The following is a 14,812-nucleotide window of genomic DNA, read 5'->3' on the forward strand; positions in this document are numbered from 1 at the left end:
CTACTTGGAAGGCTGAGGTGGAAGGATCACCTGAGTCCAGCAGGTCAGGGCTGTGGTGGCTGTGAGTGTGTCATTGCACTCCAGCCTGGGCGACAGAGTGAGACTCCAACACACACACACACACACACACACACACACACACACACAAATATACAAATGACTCTAAGGGAATGACCTCACTTCTGGGGTCAGTGTATTATGCATTAAAAGAAGCATTTGAAGATGTGAAAAGCTTTTAAGTTGCAGAAGGATCAGTGGTGGCATTTCAGTTCATCAGACTTGTGGAGGTGAGGACTGGGAAGACCACTGCCTTCCAAGGGGGCCTCAAATCATAACAGATAGGAGATCTCATATTTATGACTCATAGTGGACACATTGTGTCTGATTAAAACAGAATATTATGGAAAGAGGGTTCCTCACCCAGTGTCCTGACTGTTCACAGCAGCATGATGTGGTTGAAGAGTATGGTTTGTATGTGGCATAAACCCACTGTTGTTTCTCCTGGCCTTCTCTATTCTGCACTGGCTGCTATAGGACTTTTTGTTGGTTGGTTGTTTTTTTTTGTTTGTTAGGTTGGTTAACTGGCTGATTTCTATCTTTAAGTCTATGTCTCATGCTTGCTCATATTGAACTCCATGGAGTATTTTGTAGAACTTTGTTTTCTAGTTTACTACATTATTTGAATTCTTATTCTACTCCAAGCTTTCTATGATGAGCCTTTAAATGTACCTCTAGTGTTATTTTGTTTTTTCTCTTGACAATAATTAAAGTGAGAAAAAAGCACTAGACCTAAGTGACTGCTTTAATTTCCTGTTTTGGTGTAATTTGTTGAGTAGACTTTTCAAAGGAATTACTTAAGGTGCCTCATTAGTGCCGTAGGTAGCTTGTCAGCTTCATAATCTGAAGGATTTACTCAAAAAAGTTTGCATGATCAGACATGGCGAAAGGGTCTTCCAGGACCATGCTTTTGCAGCTCTCTCATACCTGGAGATTTTATTGGAGATTCTTTTTTTGAGTTGGAGTCTCACTCTGTCACCCAGACTGGAGTGCAGTGACCACTACCGGCCACTGCAGCCTCGACCGCTGGGCTCTGCCAATCCTTCCGCCTCAGCCTTCCAAGTAGCCAGAATTACAGGTGGACGCTAATTTTTTTAATTTATTGTAGAGATGAAGTCTCGCCAAGTTGCCCAGGTGGGTCTTGAACCCACAGGCTCAGGCAATCTACTCACCTCAGCCTCCCACAGCGCGGAATTTCAGGCTGAGCCACCGAGCCCGACTGGAGATTCTTTTAAAGATAGAATATAGTAAGGGTGAATCTAGATTCTTGGAATTTGTGGTGATGACTTTCTGACGATTAAGAGGTGATAATGTTATCTTAAGGATCTCAGGAGCATACAGATCTTTGTAATGTTCTTAATGAAATGTAAGTAAATCACCTACATTTACTTACATTTACTTGGATGGAGGTAAACATCTGTGAATTTAGATAAGAATTGGCCTTGTTGGCTAGTTCTGTGTATTTTCCCCAAAACTATCACCTTTAATGGGTAGTAGATAGCTGTGGTGATGTGAAGCCCTGTACAAAAAGGACAGTGTCTTCAGGTCAAAAAGTTTCTTAGGATTCTGTCAGCCTAGCAGGTTTCTGTTCTTGTTATATTATTTTAGAGCTTCAGAAAACCAAGGTCTATTGAGAAGGTATCCCTAAGACTAGACAGTGAAATCCTCAACATGCCTATTTCAAATTGGACTGGACACACTCAATGAAAGGGAGAAACTTACTCTTTGGCAGAATAAATCTAACAATAAGTATTTATAGCAGACTGATAGATGCTTGCTGCTGTGATAAGACGTATGGGTTTTGTTAGAGCACGAATAGGGTGACGGTGGATAGATGGAGACACAGGGGTGTAACACCACCAGAGCCGGCGTGCCAGAGGTGTGCACCAGTAACCCAGAGATCCAAGTAATGCAAAGAATTGCAACACACCAAGAGGCAAAGAAAGACAAGTTTATTTAAAAGTAAATTAGAGAGAGAAAGAGAAGGGAGAGAGAAGATTCACCTCCCCAAGGTGGGGGAGGGGGCCAAAGTCAGGAAGCGTGGTGACAGTCATAGCTCAAAGAGCACATGGTCACACCAGAGTCTAGCAAGGCAATGGTTGCTGGCTGCTTGTGGCTGAGTCCTTTTAACCATTCCCCTTGATGGGGAAAGATCATTAGGGTGTGCAATGTGATCCTTTTATCTTAGAGATCCCACCATTTATTTGGTATATTGGTCTCCTGGTGTTCTCTTATATCAAGATTTTTTATTCCTTTATATCATTCTTCCTCCCCTTCTACCTGTTTCAGTGTTCCTTCGCTGCCTCTTTTCCTTCCTTCCTTCCTTCCTTCCTTCCTTCCTTCCTTCCTTCCTTCCTTCCTTCCTTCCTTCCTTCCTCCCTTCCCAGAAGAAGTGCAGTAGAGGCTGAGATACCACTGCATTTATAGCTGAGCCCTGCATTCTTTCCCCAGGCCTGGGCTCTAAGCCCCTCCTTGAAATGAAGGGCTATGAGGACGGGGGCATCCGACTGGAGTGCACATCTGGAGGTTGGTACCCAAAGCCTCTGGCGACATGGAAAACCTCCTATGGTAAGGCTGTGCCAGCCCTGGAGGAGGTTAACACTGCTGCCACAGACGGCCTCTTCCTGGTTACCACGGCTGTGATCATTAGAGACAAGTTCCTGAGAAACATGTCCTGCTCTGTCAACAATACACTGCTTGGCCAGGAGAAGGAAACTGTGATTTTCATTCCAGGTTTGTTCTCTGCCCTCTGGAGACCATTGTGTAGAAATGGGATCCTCAGCACACAGATGGAACTGAGAGAAGGATGAGGGTTGGGAGTGTACACTGAAGGGTCCTGGGCCCTGAGGAGCTGGAAGTTACTGCTAAACTGAGGCCTCTAATTCGTGTCACAAGGGGAAAATCAAAGGGTCTCAAAATACATGAGTAGTAGCCTCTTCTCTGCAGGTAAATTGGATCTTTTTTCTTTTTCCTGATAAGGTTCTTGTGTTGCAGCAATTTTTAAACACTAAGAATAATCACAAAACATGGAGAGTAGTAGGGATGGGTGACTATCTACACATGGTGGTCCTGTCTGCTGAAGCCCTCCTTTCCTGCCCATGGGATTTTCCAAGGGACAGATCTGGGGAACCTTCCTATCTACACACTTTCATAATTCATTCAGCAACCATTTCCTATGTTCAAGACACTGTTTTAGAACTGAAGGTAAATCATTGAATAAACGTATGAAGATCTCTACCTTCATGGATTTCACATTCTAGAGAGGGAGAGCAATAAATGAAATAATCAACTTAAACAAATGATTGAATAATTAATTAATTGCATATGATATCAGATGGTAATGAACATCTGTAGGAAAAATTAAGCAAGGAGGGAATAGGGAGAGCCAGGACATGAGGCACTGTGACTATTAACAGGATGGTGAGGGTTGACTTCATTGTAAAGATGGGAATTGAGCAGCTGGGTGCAGTGGCTCACACCTATAATCCCAGCACTTTGGGAGGCTGAGGTGAGAGGATTGCCTGAGCCCACGGGTTCGAGACCAGCCTGGGCAACTTGACAAGACCTCATCTCTACAATAAATCAAAAAATTAGCCGGGTGTGGTGGTGCGTGCCTGTAGTTCCAGCCACTTGGAAGGTTGAGGTGGAAGGATCACTTGAGCCCAGCAGGTCGAGGCTGCAGTGGCCATGGACGTGTCACTGCACTCCAGCCTAGGCAACAGAGTGAGACTCCAACTCAAAAAAAAAAGTTGGGAATTGAGCAATCAAGGCAAAGAGCCAAGCTGATGCTTGCGGACTGAGCAACCCGGGTAAAAGGAGTAGCATATGCAAAAGGCCTGAGGAAGAAGTGTGCCTGGCAGTTTCAAGGAATCCTAAGAGGTGATGATGATGTGTCAGGAATGGAGTGAGTGCCCAGAGTGAGAGGAGATCAATTCACAGAGACCACATTATATGCAGCAGCTTAGGCCACAACAGACTGGCTTTTTGTCTGAGACATATGGGAAGCACTAACGGTTTTTAGCAAATAAGTCACACGATCTCACTTGGGCTGCTCTACTGAGAATAAATCGCAGAAGATAAGGGCAGAATAAGGTGGAGGGCTTTGCAATATTCCAGTGGAGAATAGCGGTGGCTTGAACCAGGCTGGTGGCTGATTCAGCATGGCTGGTTGGCTCTACTTATCCTGATCTTTTCCATGGGGACTGCAGGTGTTTCTGCTCTTCTACCTCCTGGGCCCCAGCTGTGGCAGTTACTGAGGGGTCAGCCAGCGCTGAGTCACCATTGCTTTCTTCATCTGGGGTTTCTGAGAGAGAAGTTGATAAGGCAAGTACCTGCAGGAGCTCATCAGATGAGTTCCAAGGGGAAGTCTCACTTGGATTTTCTGTTTCTAAATAAGTGGACTTTTTGGATGCTTTTTCAGAATCTTTTATGCCCAGTATTTCTCCCTGCATAATAATACTGTCATTCATCCTGGCTATTCTCATCATTATCATATTTGTGAGCGTCTATTGGATCAAGAAACTTCAAAAGGAAAAAAAGATTCTGTCAGGAGAAAAGGAGTTTGAACAGGAAAGGAAAGACATTGCACTAAAGGACCTGGAGAAAGAACGTGTGGAAAAAGAGAAAGAACTTCAAATAAAAGGTAAAAGAGTAGGAGAACAATTCACTGCCACAAAAAGAACACAGCTCTGACAGGCAGCAGCCTGGGGAAGAGAGAGAGGAAACACATAGCAACAGCAGCAGCAGCAAGGGCTTGAGGCACTCATATCCTAGGAATTAATCTCTCCAAGCATCTTTTCTTCCATTCTACAAATGTTGCACTCATTCACCTGGGCTACATGCAGCTCTAAATTGTTACACAAAAGCAGGCCTAGAGATGTATTGATATTGCCCAGCCACATACCAGATCATATACCATTTCTTGTTTCTGACACTTCCCTAGGCATGGGAAAGAAGGATGTTGATGTTCATAGAAGGGACGGGTCCTGCATTTTATAACACACACACACACCTTCTCTTAGTTCTTCTACTGAAGACATTATTTTGTTTCTGTTTCTTTTTCAGAGCAACTTCAGGAAGAATTGCGTAAGTTTACCCTCTCCTGAATTACTCCATGCACTGTTTGTGTTCTGCTCAGCTGTCCATTATCTCATGACATTCACCTATCTGTTTCTTGCAGGATGGAGAAGGACACTCTTACATGCAGGTGAGTGACGCTGACAGCCTGAACTTTCTTCTCACTAGCCAGGCCCAAGGCTGGGCAAGGACATCGGGGGGCTGGAATTAGTTCACTGGCAGTGTCCCACCAATGATACACCATGATACTGTAGTGTCAGGGAATCCCAGCTCCTAATCATTTCTAAAGTTGATGTCCCCTTCTCTTTTAGAAAAATTTAATCCGTGATTACCAGAGCTCTACCATACATAGTAGTACATAGCAGACCTCCACAAGAATTACTTTTCAGTAGGTGTTGCTCTTGGATCTTGGATCAGTTTGTAAGCTGTTTATAACCTGTGAATTGTGTAGACTGTGCACAATTAAAGACTCACTTGGGGGAAAGGATAATAAGTTTTCCCAGTTAGCCTGATGTAAGAGTGTACAAAGAGCTGTCCAGAAATGCCTTTCTGATATTAAGAGAACACTGATACTCTGGGTATAACCTGCCAAGGGACAGGGGTCGAGCGAGCAGGAAAGCACAAAATTCACCTGCCTATTCCCAATGAACATTTCACATTTTATGATTAGTCATATTCTGCCTGAAGCACCAAAGAAATTAGCTTTACCAGATTTAATGGAACATGGACCTTTTCTCTGTAGGTGAATTTCAAAATGGTCACTATCAACTTGACACATAATCACAAGTTGTTAAAATCAGACAGAACAACTTGAGGAAAGGAGTCAGGGTCTTACTTTGTCACTTAGCCTGGTGTTCAGTGACAGGATCACAGCTCATCACAGCCTCCACCTCCTGGACTCAGGGATCTGTCTCAGCCTCCTAAGTAACTGGAACTACAGGCATACACCACTATGCCCAGTTAATTTTTTTGGATTTGTTTGTAGAGACAAGGTCTTGCTATGTTGCCCAGACTGGTCTCCAAGTCCCTGCTTCAAACTCCCAGAGTGCTGGGATTACAGGCATGAGCAACCACACTCAGCCAGACATCATTTAAACACAATAGAAAGGTATACTGAATAAGTAATAATAAATGCAGATGTGAGATGTCTGCAGAATATCTAGGGTCTGGAGCATTTCTTATACCCAGAGAGGTAATAGCTGTAGATGTCAGACACATGTTGTTGAAGCAAAATTGGACGGAAATATTTCCTCCTTGTCTTTGCCCACACACATCTCTCAAGCAGCAGGTTGACTTGGGGAAACATTTTTCTTCCTTCTTTACTTTTTGAAAGGTGCCCTTGTCAGTCATTTATATCAGTTGTTTTTTTTTTCTTCCTTTCCTTTTTTTTTGAGTTGGAGTCTCACTCAGTTGCCCAGGCTGGAGTGCAGTGGCACATTCACCGCCTAACCAGTGTTGACCCGCTGGGCTCTGGCTATCCTTCCACCTTAGCCTTCCAAGTAGCTAGAACTACAGGTGCACGCTACCATGCCCGGCTCATTTTTTTGATTTGTTGTAGAATCGAGGTCTCACCAAGTTGCCTGGTCTGGCCTCAATCCCGCGGGCTCAGGCAATCCACTCTCTTAGGCCTCCTAGAGTGGTGAGATTACAGACTGAGCCACCGGGCCTGGCCACAATATATCCATTGTTAAAGGAATTCAGGGGACCAATTGAGAGACCCTTTACCATCCAGGATACTATGTAGTAAGACACTCACCTAACTGATCTCTTGAGGAAGTCATTGGGTGGGTAGGCAACAGGAGATAAAGCCTCTTTGCTGGTTTAAGCCAAATTGGAAAGTTTCCAACTACCTGGAGTCCCAGAGATGATAGTTGTGACTAGAAAAGGAGGCTAATCTTAGAATGCTGAGAAAAAGTGGGAACTATTAATTTTGGCTCATTTGCCAAACTTTCTGGATTTCTTAGAACCCCGCTTTTTCTCAGTCTGAGGGCACTGCTCCTGTCACTGGAGAGACAGAAGTACAGCCTCAGTAATTCTCAGTGTGTGAGTTGCCTGGGATCAAGGGGCTTTCATGGAAAAGACCACCACATGGGGATGCCCCACCAGCTCTCTGAGACCTCTCTGGGGACCAGGAATCACACAGTCTCCAGGGTTTTGGAGACCTCAGACCTAAACCTGAATTTCCCCTGCAGCTGATGTGGTCCTGGACCCAGATACTGCTCATCCCAACCTCTTCCTGTCAGAGGACCGGAGAAGTGTGAGTTGGGGCTCCTCCCAGCAGAGTGTGCCTGACAACCCTGAGAGATTTGACTGTCGGCCTTGTGTCTTGGGCCGAGAAAGCTTCACTTCGGGGAAGCATTACTGGGAGGTGGAAGTCGAAAACATGATGGTGTGGACTGTGGGGATTTGCAGAGACAATGTTGAAAGGAAAGGAGAAGGCCTGCTGGTTCCTCAGAATGGCTTCTGGACTCTGGAGATGTCTGAAAACCAATACTGGGCCCTGTCTTCCCCTGAAAGGACTCTCCTTCTGACAGAGCCCCTTTGCCGAGTGGGTGTCTTCCTGGACTATGAAGCTGGAGATGTCTCCTTCTACAACATGAGGGACAGATCACACATCTACACATGTCCCCGTTCAGCCTTTTCTGGGCCTCTGAGACCCTTCTTCAGGCTGGGGTCTGACGACAGCCCACTGTTCATCTGCCCAGCCCTCACAGGAGCCAATGGAGTCACAGTACCTGAGGAGGGCCTGACACTTCACAAAGCAGGGACCCACCACCACTCATAGGACTGGTCTCACAGCCATGTAGACAAGCCCTGGTTATCTCAACCACCACGACACAGTGCACCTTGGTGGAAAACCGGCCCTTCTCTGGTCACTTAAGAGAACATCTTCTAGCTTCCTCTTTCACACCCTCTTCAGATCTCAGTCCCAGTTCTTACCTTCACTAGACTGTAGCTTTAGTAGCTTCTTTGCTTATAAATTTGGGGCAAGATCCAATCTTTGAGAACTAGTGGTGTTACACAACTCCCAGTCATGAAGAAATTGTGAGAACAGGCAGCAAGCATACTATTTAATTAACATCAGGGAGACTACATTGAGTTCAATACTCCAGTTGGCACCAGATGCTATAGACTTGAGATGAGACCAACAGGTGCACCAGGATGTAACAGGAGGGAGGGGACCACAGAACTTTCTGATGGGAGAGGGAGCCACAACTGGAGGTCATGGATGGAAGAGGTGGGACCAGATAGCAGAGGGGGCCAAACTTGTGAGTGTGGTTAAGCCCCACCATGACAGCTAAAGGGTCCCAGAAAATGGTGGCACATTTACCACCAACCCCCAAGATTTCCAGACCACACAACCATAGGCCTAGACCTAGAAGGAAGAAAAATGAAGGACAAGGACACATGTGGATCTGGTTTGGTGCAAGTGTCCCTGCAGTATATCAGGGCTGTCCTCGGTCACTGAGTATGACTTAAGGATAAAGGTCCTGGCTGAGCAGATGAGTAATGAGCCAAGTCTACCTGAGGTTTCAGGTTCAGTGTGGGCAGCAGTGGTTTCAAGGTTCCTTGTCACAAGATACCTTTAGACATAAATTACTGAGTACTCCAAAGAGCTTTTTTTCATTTAAGTTAACATTTGATCTTATTTATTACATTTGAGATTGAAACTGAGAAGTTTTTAAATGTATGTATTAATTTATATTAAAATAACCTTAATAAACCAATTATAGGCTAATAGAAATTGCATTTTTTAAAATGACTATTGTGTCCAAAGCAGAATAAATATATTGAGAAGTGTGGCATTGTTCCATTTTTTCCAAACTAATGTCTATTTTGAAATAATATGACTGGATTCTCATATCTGCTTTTGTATTAAATCTGTTGGGATATCATAGGTCATATAGGCTCAAGAAAACTTTATCCTAGTGAGAGAATGAGATTGAAAAAAATAAACAATATCTTCATCTCATTATTATTATTATTATCATGAATGCATTATTAACCTTGCAGATCCCCAGGAATCCCCAGACCATACTTGAGAACTAAGAAAGAGGATCCTGGAAGTGACTTGGTATGATGATTAATTTTAGATATCAACCTGACTTCATCAAGAAATACCTAAACAACTGGTAGAGCATTGTTTCTGGGTGTATCTGCAAGGGTGTTTCCGGAGGAAATTGGTGTATGAGTCAGTGGACTGAGTAGGGAAGATCGCCCTCAGTGTGTGTGGGGACCATCCAACCTGCTGGGATCCAGTGGAACACAAAGCAGAGGAAAGGCAAATATTCTCTCTCTCTCTCTTTCTCTCAGTTTAGGACACTTTTCCCCTGCCCTTGTACACCAGAACTCCAGGTTCTCTGGGCTTCAGGTCTTAACACCAGCAGTCCCCCTGGGCCTTTGGTCTTGAACTGAGAGTTATATGCCAGCTTCTCTGGTTTTAAGGCTTTTGGTCTTCAGAGGCAGAGGCCTGTCACTGAACTTCCCTGTCTCCATAATCTTGAGCCAATTGCCCTAATAAATGCCCTCTCATATATCTATAACTGTCCCCCCCCAAGACAAAGTTTCACTCCATTGCCCAGGCTGGAATGCAGGGACCTGATTGTAGCTCACTGTAACCTTGATTTCATGGACTTAAGCAATCCTAAGCCTATAAGCAGGTGCCACCATGCCCAGTTAATTTTTTTTTTTTTCTGTAGAGACAGGGTCTTGCTTCTGGATCAAATGGTCCCACCACCTTGTCCTCCCAAATTGCTGGGCTTACAGGCATGAGCCACTATGCCCAACCCTCATATATCTATATCTATAATCTATATCTATATCTCCTGTTGGTCTGTTTAGGGGAACCCTAACTAATATAAGCAGACATCTAAAATGCTAACTTTAAATGATAGTGTTTTGGATTTTAGACAATTCAGTAATCCAAGTGTAAAACTGAACTGAAAAAAATTATGAGAAAGTCCAAAATATGATTACTGCTATTACAAATAGATACATTATGAAAAGAATCAGGAATGTATTTAAATATATGATTTGTTAAGATGGAAGGCAGGGTGGTTTCTGTTTATGTGTATGTCTTTGTCTATTTGGGCATCTATGACAAAAAATGCCACCAAGACTGGGTGGTTTATAAACACCAGAAATTTATTTACTGCAATTCTGTAGGATAGGAAGTCTAAGATCACAGCACTAGCACACTAGGGTCCAGTAAGATGATTTCAACAAACAGGTGTCCTTTCTCTTGCCTCAGACTAATCTCCCACCTGTATCTGGAATCCCTTTCTCCAGTTTCCTATGGCCTTCTGTCTTCAGTTCATTTGTTCATTCATTTATTCAACAAGGATCCATGCGTACTATGTCCCAGTCAGTGTTCTTAGTACTGGGGGCAGAGAAGTGAAGAAAACAGAGCGTTCCCTTCCCCAAAGAACCTACCTTTTGGTTGTAAGAGACAGACAGAAAACAAATTAAGTTGTTTTTGTTTTTGTTTTTTTTGAGTTGGAGTCTCACTCTGTCGCCCAGATTAGAGTGCAGTGGCAGCTCCTGGCTACCGCAACCTCGACCTGCTGGGCTCCGCCGATCCTTCCGCCTCAGCCTTCCAAGTAGCCGGAACTACAGGCACGCGCTACCACACCCGGCTAATTTTTTGATTTGTTGTAGAGATGAGGTCCCACCAAGTTGCCCGGGCAGGTCTCAAACCTTCAGGCTCAGGCAATTCACTCACCTCAGCCTCCCAAGGTACGGGTTTTACAGGCTGAGCCACCAAGCCCGGCTCAAAATAAGTATTAATATATGGTGTGTTGCATAGTGATAAGTACTCAGGAGATAAATCAGAGTAAGAGTATCAGAAGTTGCAATTTAAATGCCGTCTTATTTACTTTTCCTTTCTAATAAAAAAAATAGGGTAATGATGAGCAGGGACACACGCCTCAGGAATACCTGGAGGACAAGCATTCTGAGTAGAGAGAACAGCAGTACTAAAGCCCTGAGGAAGAAGCATGTGCAGTGTGTGTGTGTGAAGACCAGCAATAAAGCTGGTGTGGTTGAAGCAAGGGTGACCAGGAAGAATGGAAGGGGAAAATGCCATAGGAGTTTGAGCGTCAGATCACATATGACTTTGAAATTCATCATGTTAGTCTGGGCACAGTGGCTCATGCCTATTATCCCAGCACTTTGGGAGGCCGAGGTGAGAGGATTGCCTGAGCCCATGGGTTCGAGACCAGCCTGGGCAACTTGGCGAGACCTCATCTCTACAATAAATCAAAAACTTAGCCAAGCGTGGTGACGCATATCTATAGTTCCGGCTACTTGGAAGGCTGAGGCGGAAAGATCACCTAAATCCAGCAGGTCAAGGCTGTGGTGGCCATGAGCATGCCACTGCACTCCAGTCTGGGTAACAGAGTGAGACTCCAACTAAAAAAATAAGAAGAAGAAGAAGAAAGTCATCATGCTGACCTTTGCTTTACCTCTGAGAGGGGAGCCAATAGAGGCTTCGAACAGAAGAGGAACTGGATCTGACCTATATTTTAAAAAGTTGTTTCAGATGCTAGACTGAGACTTGGCTGGGTGAAAAGGAAGATGGAAAGCTGAAGACCAGTTGGGAGCTATTGCTGTGATTCATGTGTGAGATTAGGAAGATTTGTGCCAGAACCAGTCTGTAGAAGTGATAAGTGGTCTGACACTGCACTTATTTTAAAGGTAGAGTAAAAAGGCTTTGCAGGTGAACTTAAATGCTAGGTATGAATAAAAGAGTGGGTCAAGGTTAACCACTAGGTTTTAGTTCTAAGAAACTGGAAAGATGAAGTCAATTTCTGAAATGGGGAAACTGATAGACAAGAAGCAAGATAGGGATAGTGCAGAACCAGAAATTCATTTATGAATATGTTAAGTTTGAAGAGCCTACTAGAGAGTCAAGTGGAGATGTAGAGTAGGCAGGTGTATTCCAAGAGTCCAAGTGAGAAGTCAGGGCTGACAATAGAAATTACATACTTAGCTTGCTATATGTTTGAAAAGTTTCATGATAAATTGTTGGGGTAGAGGAAAGAATTGCCTTTTGCTATTGATAATAGAGTCCTGAATACCACTGGCTTTGGCATAACAGGGATCCATTTTCCCTTCATGTCAGTGAATTCGAATGATGACTGTCAAGGGCTGACCTGGGAGCTCAAGGTGTCAGCTCAAAGTGTCAGAAGTAGGTGACAGCCTACTTCTGTCTTCATTCTCTTCTGTCCCCACATGTGGCTTGTACCTTCAGGGTTGCCTCAAGGTCAAAAGAAGGCTGCTGCACCTCCAGCTCAAAAGTCCACATTCTAGACAAGACGACAGAGAAAGAAGGGAAAATCTAAGGATTTTCCAGCTGTTTTAGCTTCCTCTTAAAGGATCTTTCTACAACTTCTACTCTCAAGCCATTGGCTCAAACTTAGTTCAAGAGAGGACACGGATGCCTTAAAGGGAAAGGATACACTGTGTTGCTGTTAGCAGAGAGCTTTATGTATATTCTCAAGTGATTATTAAGCAACCTATTTTCTAAGTAAGATTTGTGACCTACATGGGATACATGGCGGGCTATAAGCTATTAATCATAGGTTTCAATTTTTATCATTTAACTCCTAAGCTTACTTGCATCATGAGGAATTTTAGAGATAATGGGAAAAGTTGCTGTTTAGTTAGGTTTTTCTCTTAGAGCACCATGCCTTAGTGCCTCTGGTAACTCCCTATTGCCTTGTTTGTGGCCCTTGTAACTGACTGTACCAGCCACCCCACATTCCAAGTTTGGGTCTGGTGGGCCTGATCAGTGCAGGTATTGTTCAAGAGAATTATGTTTCAATAAGAAGGTGCCCAGATGCCTGACCACCTGGTTTTCTAATTATCTAAATTAGGCCTGTCTGCAAAAAACTCATCTGTCTCTATCTAAGCTATGTGAGTTGTGTTTGCCTCACTAGGAGCTTTAATTACTTTAGGGGTCTGTTTTATGGCACAAATAAAGTGTAGTCCTTTGTTTTGCTTTGTGACCCAAATTGAGTTGAAAGTGGTAGGGCCTAGGTTTGCCACAAGGAACCTTACAAAGACACCCTCGCAGTCTACCCAAAGGTTAACCTCAGAACATACTCCACTGGCAGAGTGAGAAACAAATACAATGAAAGCACATGAAGATGTAATGTAGCACAAACGAAAACTGAGAGAGAATGAAGATGCTCAGAAACACCCACACTAAGAATTTCCCGAAAAGGGTAAAACTTGCCAAGCAGTCACTAGCAGCACTGCCTCTGAAAACCAGAAAAATATTTAATTTGGTAATGGATCTGAGACCTGAATTTTGGAGGTACTGAACTAGGTCAAATGGGTCTGGTTTCCATTCTGTTCATACTTGCGTTTGGCTTTGTGTGAAAAGGTTACAACATCCTCCATGTACCCATTATATGCAAGGAGATGTCAGCAAATTGTCACATATTATTTTAATTAATACATTTCTTTATCTCTTCACATATTAAAATATTTTTATTTTTCTACCCAATTCCACTGATATTTATATTATGGTATAAAAGACAAAATCTGGTAACTGTAGAAACACTAATTATACGCAGATACACACATTAATGATTTAAATAGGTAAACACAGACACAAACACTGTGGGAGGTAAGGCTGGAATTTGTCTTCAGTGTGTACAATTCAACGTAATTTCAGTTTTCATTCTAACCTTCCCCAGTGTCTTATACCTAGCAACTGATTAGAAACACAACCTCTGAGCCAATCACAAAACTAATTCTTCCAAAGAGTATTCCATTACCATTTCTCAGAGACAGCGTACAACATAACTTTTTGTTTATTTATTTATTTGTTTATTTATTTATGATTAGAGAATCTTAACTATGATGGAAAAGGTATTAAATTAAACTAAACTGGGGATGGCTCAGACTGAGTCCTCAAGTAGTGAACTACAACTTAACTTAGTAGAGTATGTAAATTAACTGAAAGCCTAATAAAAGAGTATACTTTTGTAACAAATAGGCAAATAGTCTCAGCCAATCACAGTAGCTGAACTTTAGTCAACTACAGGCAGTTGACTATGTTCCAATAAGGCAAACTCAGAGCTGTAACCAAGTAAGGGTTTCAGTACCTCACTTAGGTTGTGGACCAAAGTTCTCTGAGCCTCTCATGGCTCTGATGGCTGCCTGAGATCCTTTGCTCAGTTAAACTCTGCTAAATTTAATTTGTCTAAAGTTTTTATTTTAACAGTGGAGAACTATTGATTACCTTTGTTCTGTGGGGAAATTTTATTAGAAATGGGGCCTGGAAGAAGAGGGGCTGAAAAGCTGAGAGGGGTCCTTGGACAGAAAAGGGGTGAGAAGAAGGAAGAAAATGCAAAGGAGAAGACCTGAAGAGGTTGGGATTTAGTAGAAGGGAGACAACCTGAAAAAAGAAGCTTTCCAGCTACATGTTTTTAGGTATTAATTATAGTTAGAAAGGAGACAAAGAATCAAACTAGCCAGGCACGATGGCTCACGTCTGTAATCCCAGTACTTTGGGAGACTGAGGAGAGAGGATTGCCTGAGCCCAGGGGTTCGAGACCACTCTGGGCAACTTGGCAAGACCTCATCTCTACAATAAATTAAAAAATTAGCCAGCCATGGTGGCGTGCACCTATAGTTCCAGCTTCTTGGAAGGCTGAGGTGGAAGGCT

The 14,812-nt window shown here is 43.4% G+C and overlaps 1 protein-coding gene across 2 annotated transcripts in view; it reads left to right on the plus strand.

Annotated features, from left to right (window-relative positions):
- LOC103259965 (butyrophilin subfamily 2 member A1-like) overlaps positions 1–9,106 on the plus strand; it is a 12,472-nt gene extending 3,366 nt beyond the window's left edge. For both annotated transcript variants that reach the window (XM_008057615.2, XM_021712106.1), the window contains 5 exons: positions 2,509–2,790; positions 4,478–4,699; positions 5,122–5,142; positions 5,237–5,263; positions 7,326–9,106. In XM_008057615.2, coding sequence (XP_008055806.1) covers positions 2,509–2,790; positions 4,478–4,699; positions 5,122–5,142; positions 5,237–5,263; positions 7,326–7,918 — 1,145 coding nt within the window. In that variant the 3' untranslated portion in view covers positions 7,919–9,106. The remainder of the gene's footprint in view (positions 1–2,508; positions 2,791–4,477; positions 4,700–5,121; positions 5,143–5,236; positions 5,264–7,325) is intronic.
- The last annotated feature ends 5,706 nt before the right edge of the window (positions 9,107–14,812 follow it).

This window comes from Carlito syrichta, unplaced genomic scaffold (assembly GCF_000164805.1).
Source record: "Carlito syrichta isolate Samal-C Ts95f unplaced genomic scaffold, Tarsius_syrichta-2.0.1 Scaffold303073, whole genome shotgun sequence".
Classification (NCBI taxonomy): Eukaryota; Metazoa; Chordata; class Mammalia; order Primates; family Tarsiidae; genus Carlito; species Carlito syrichta.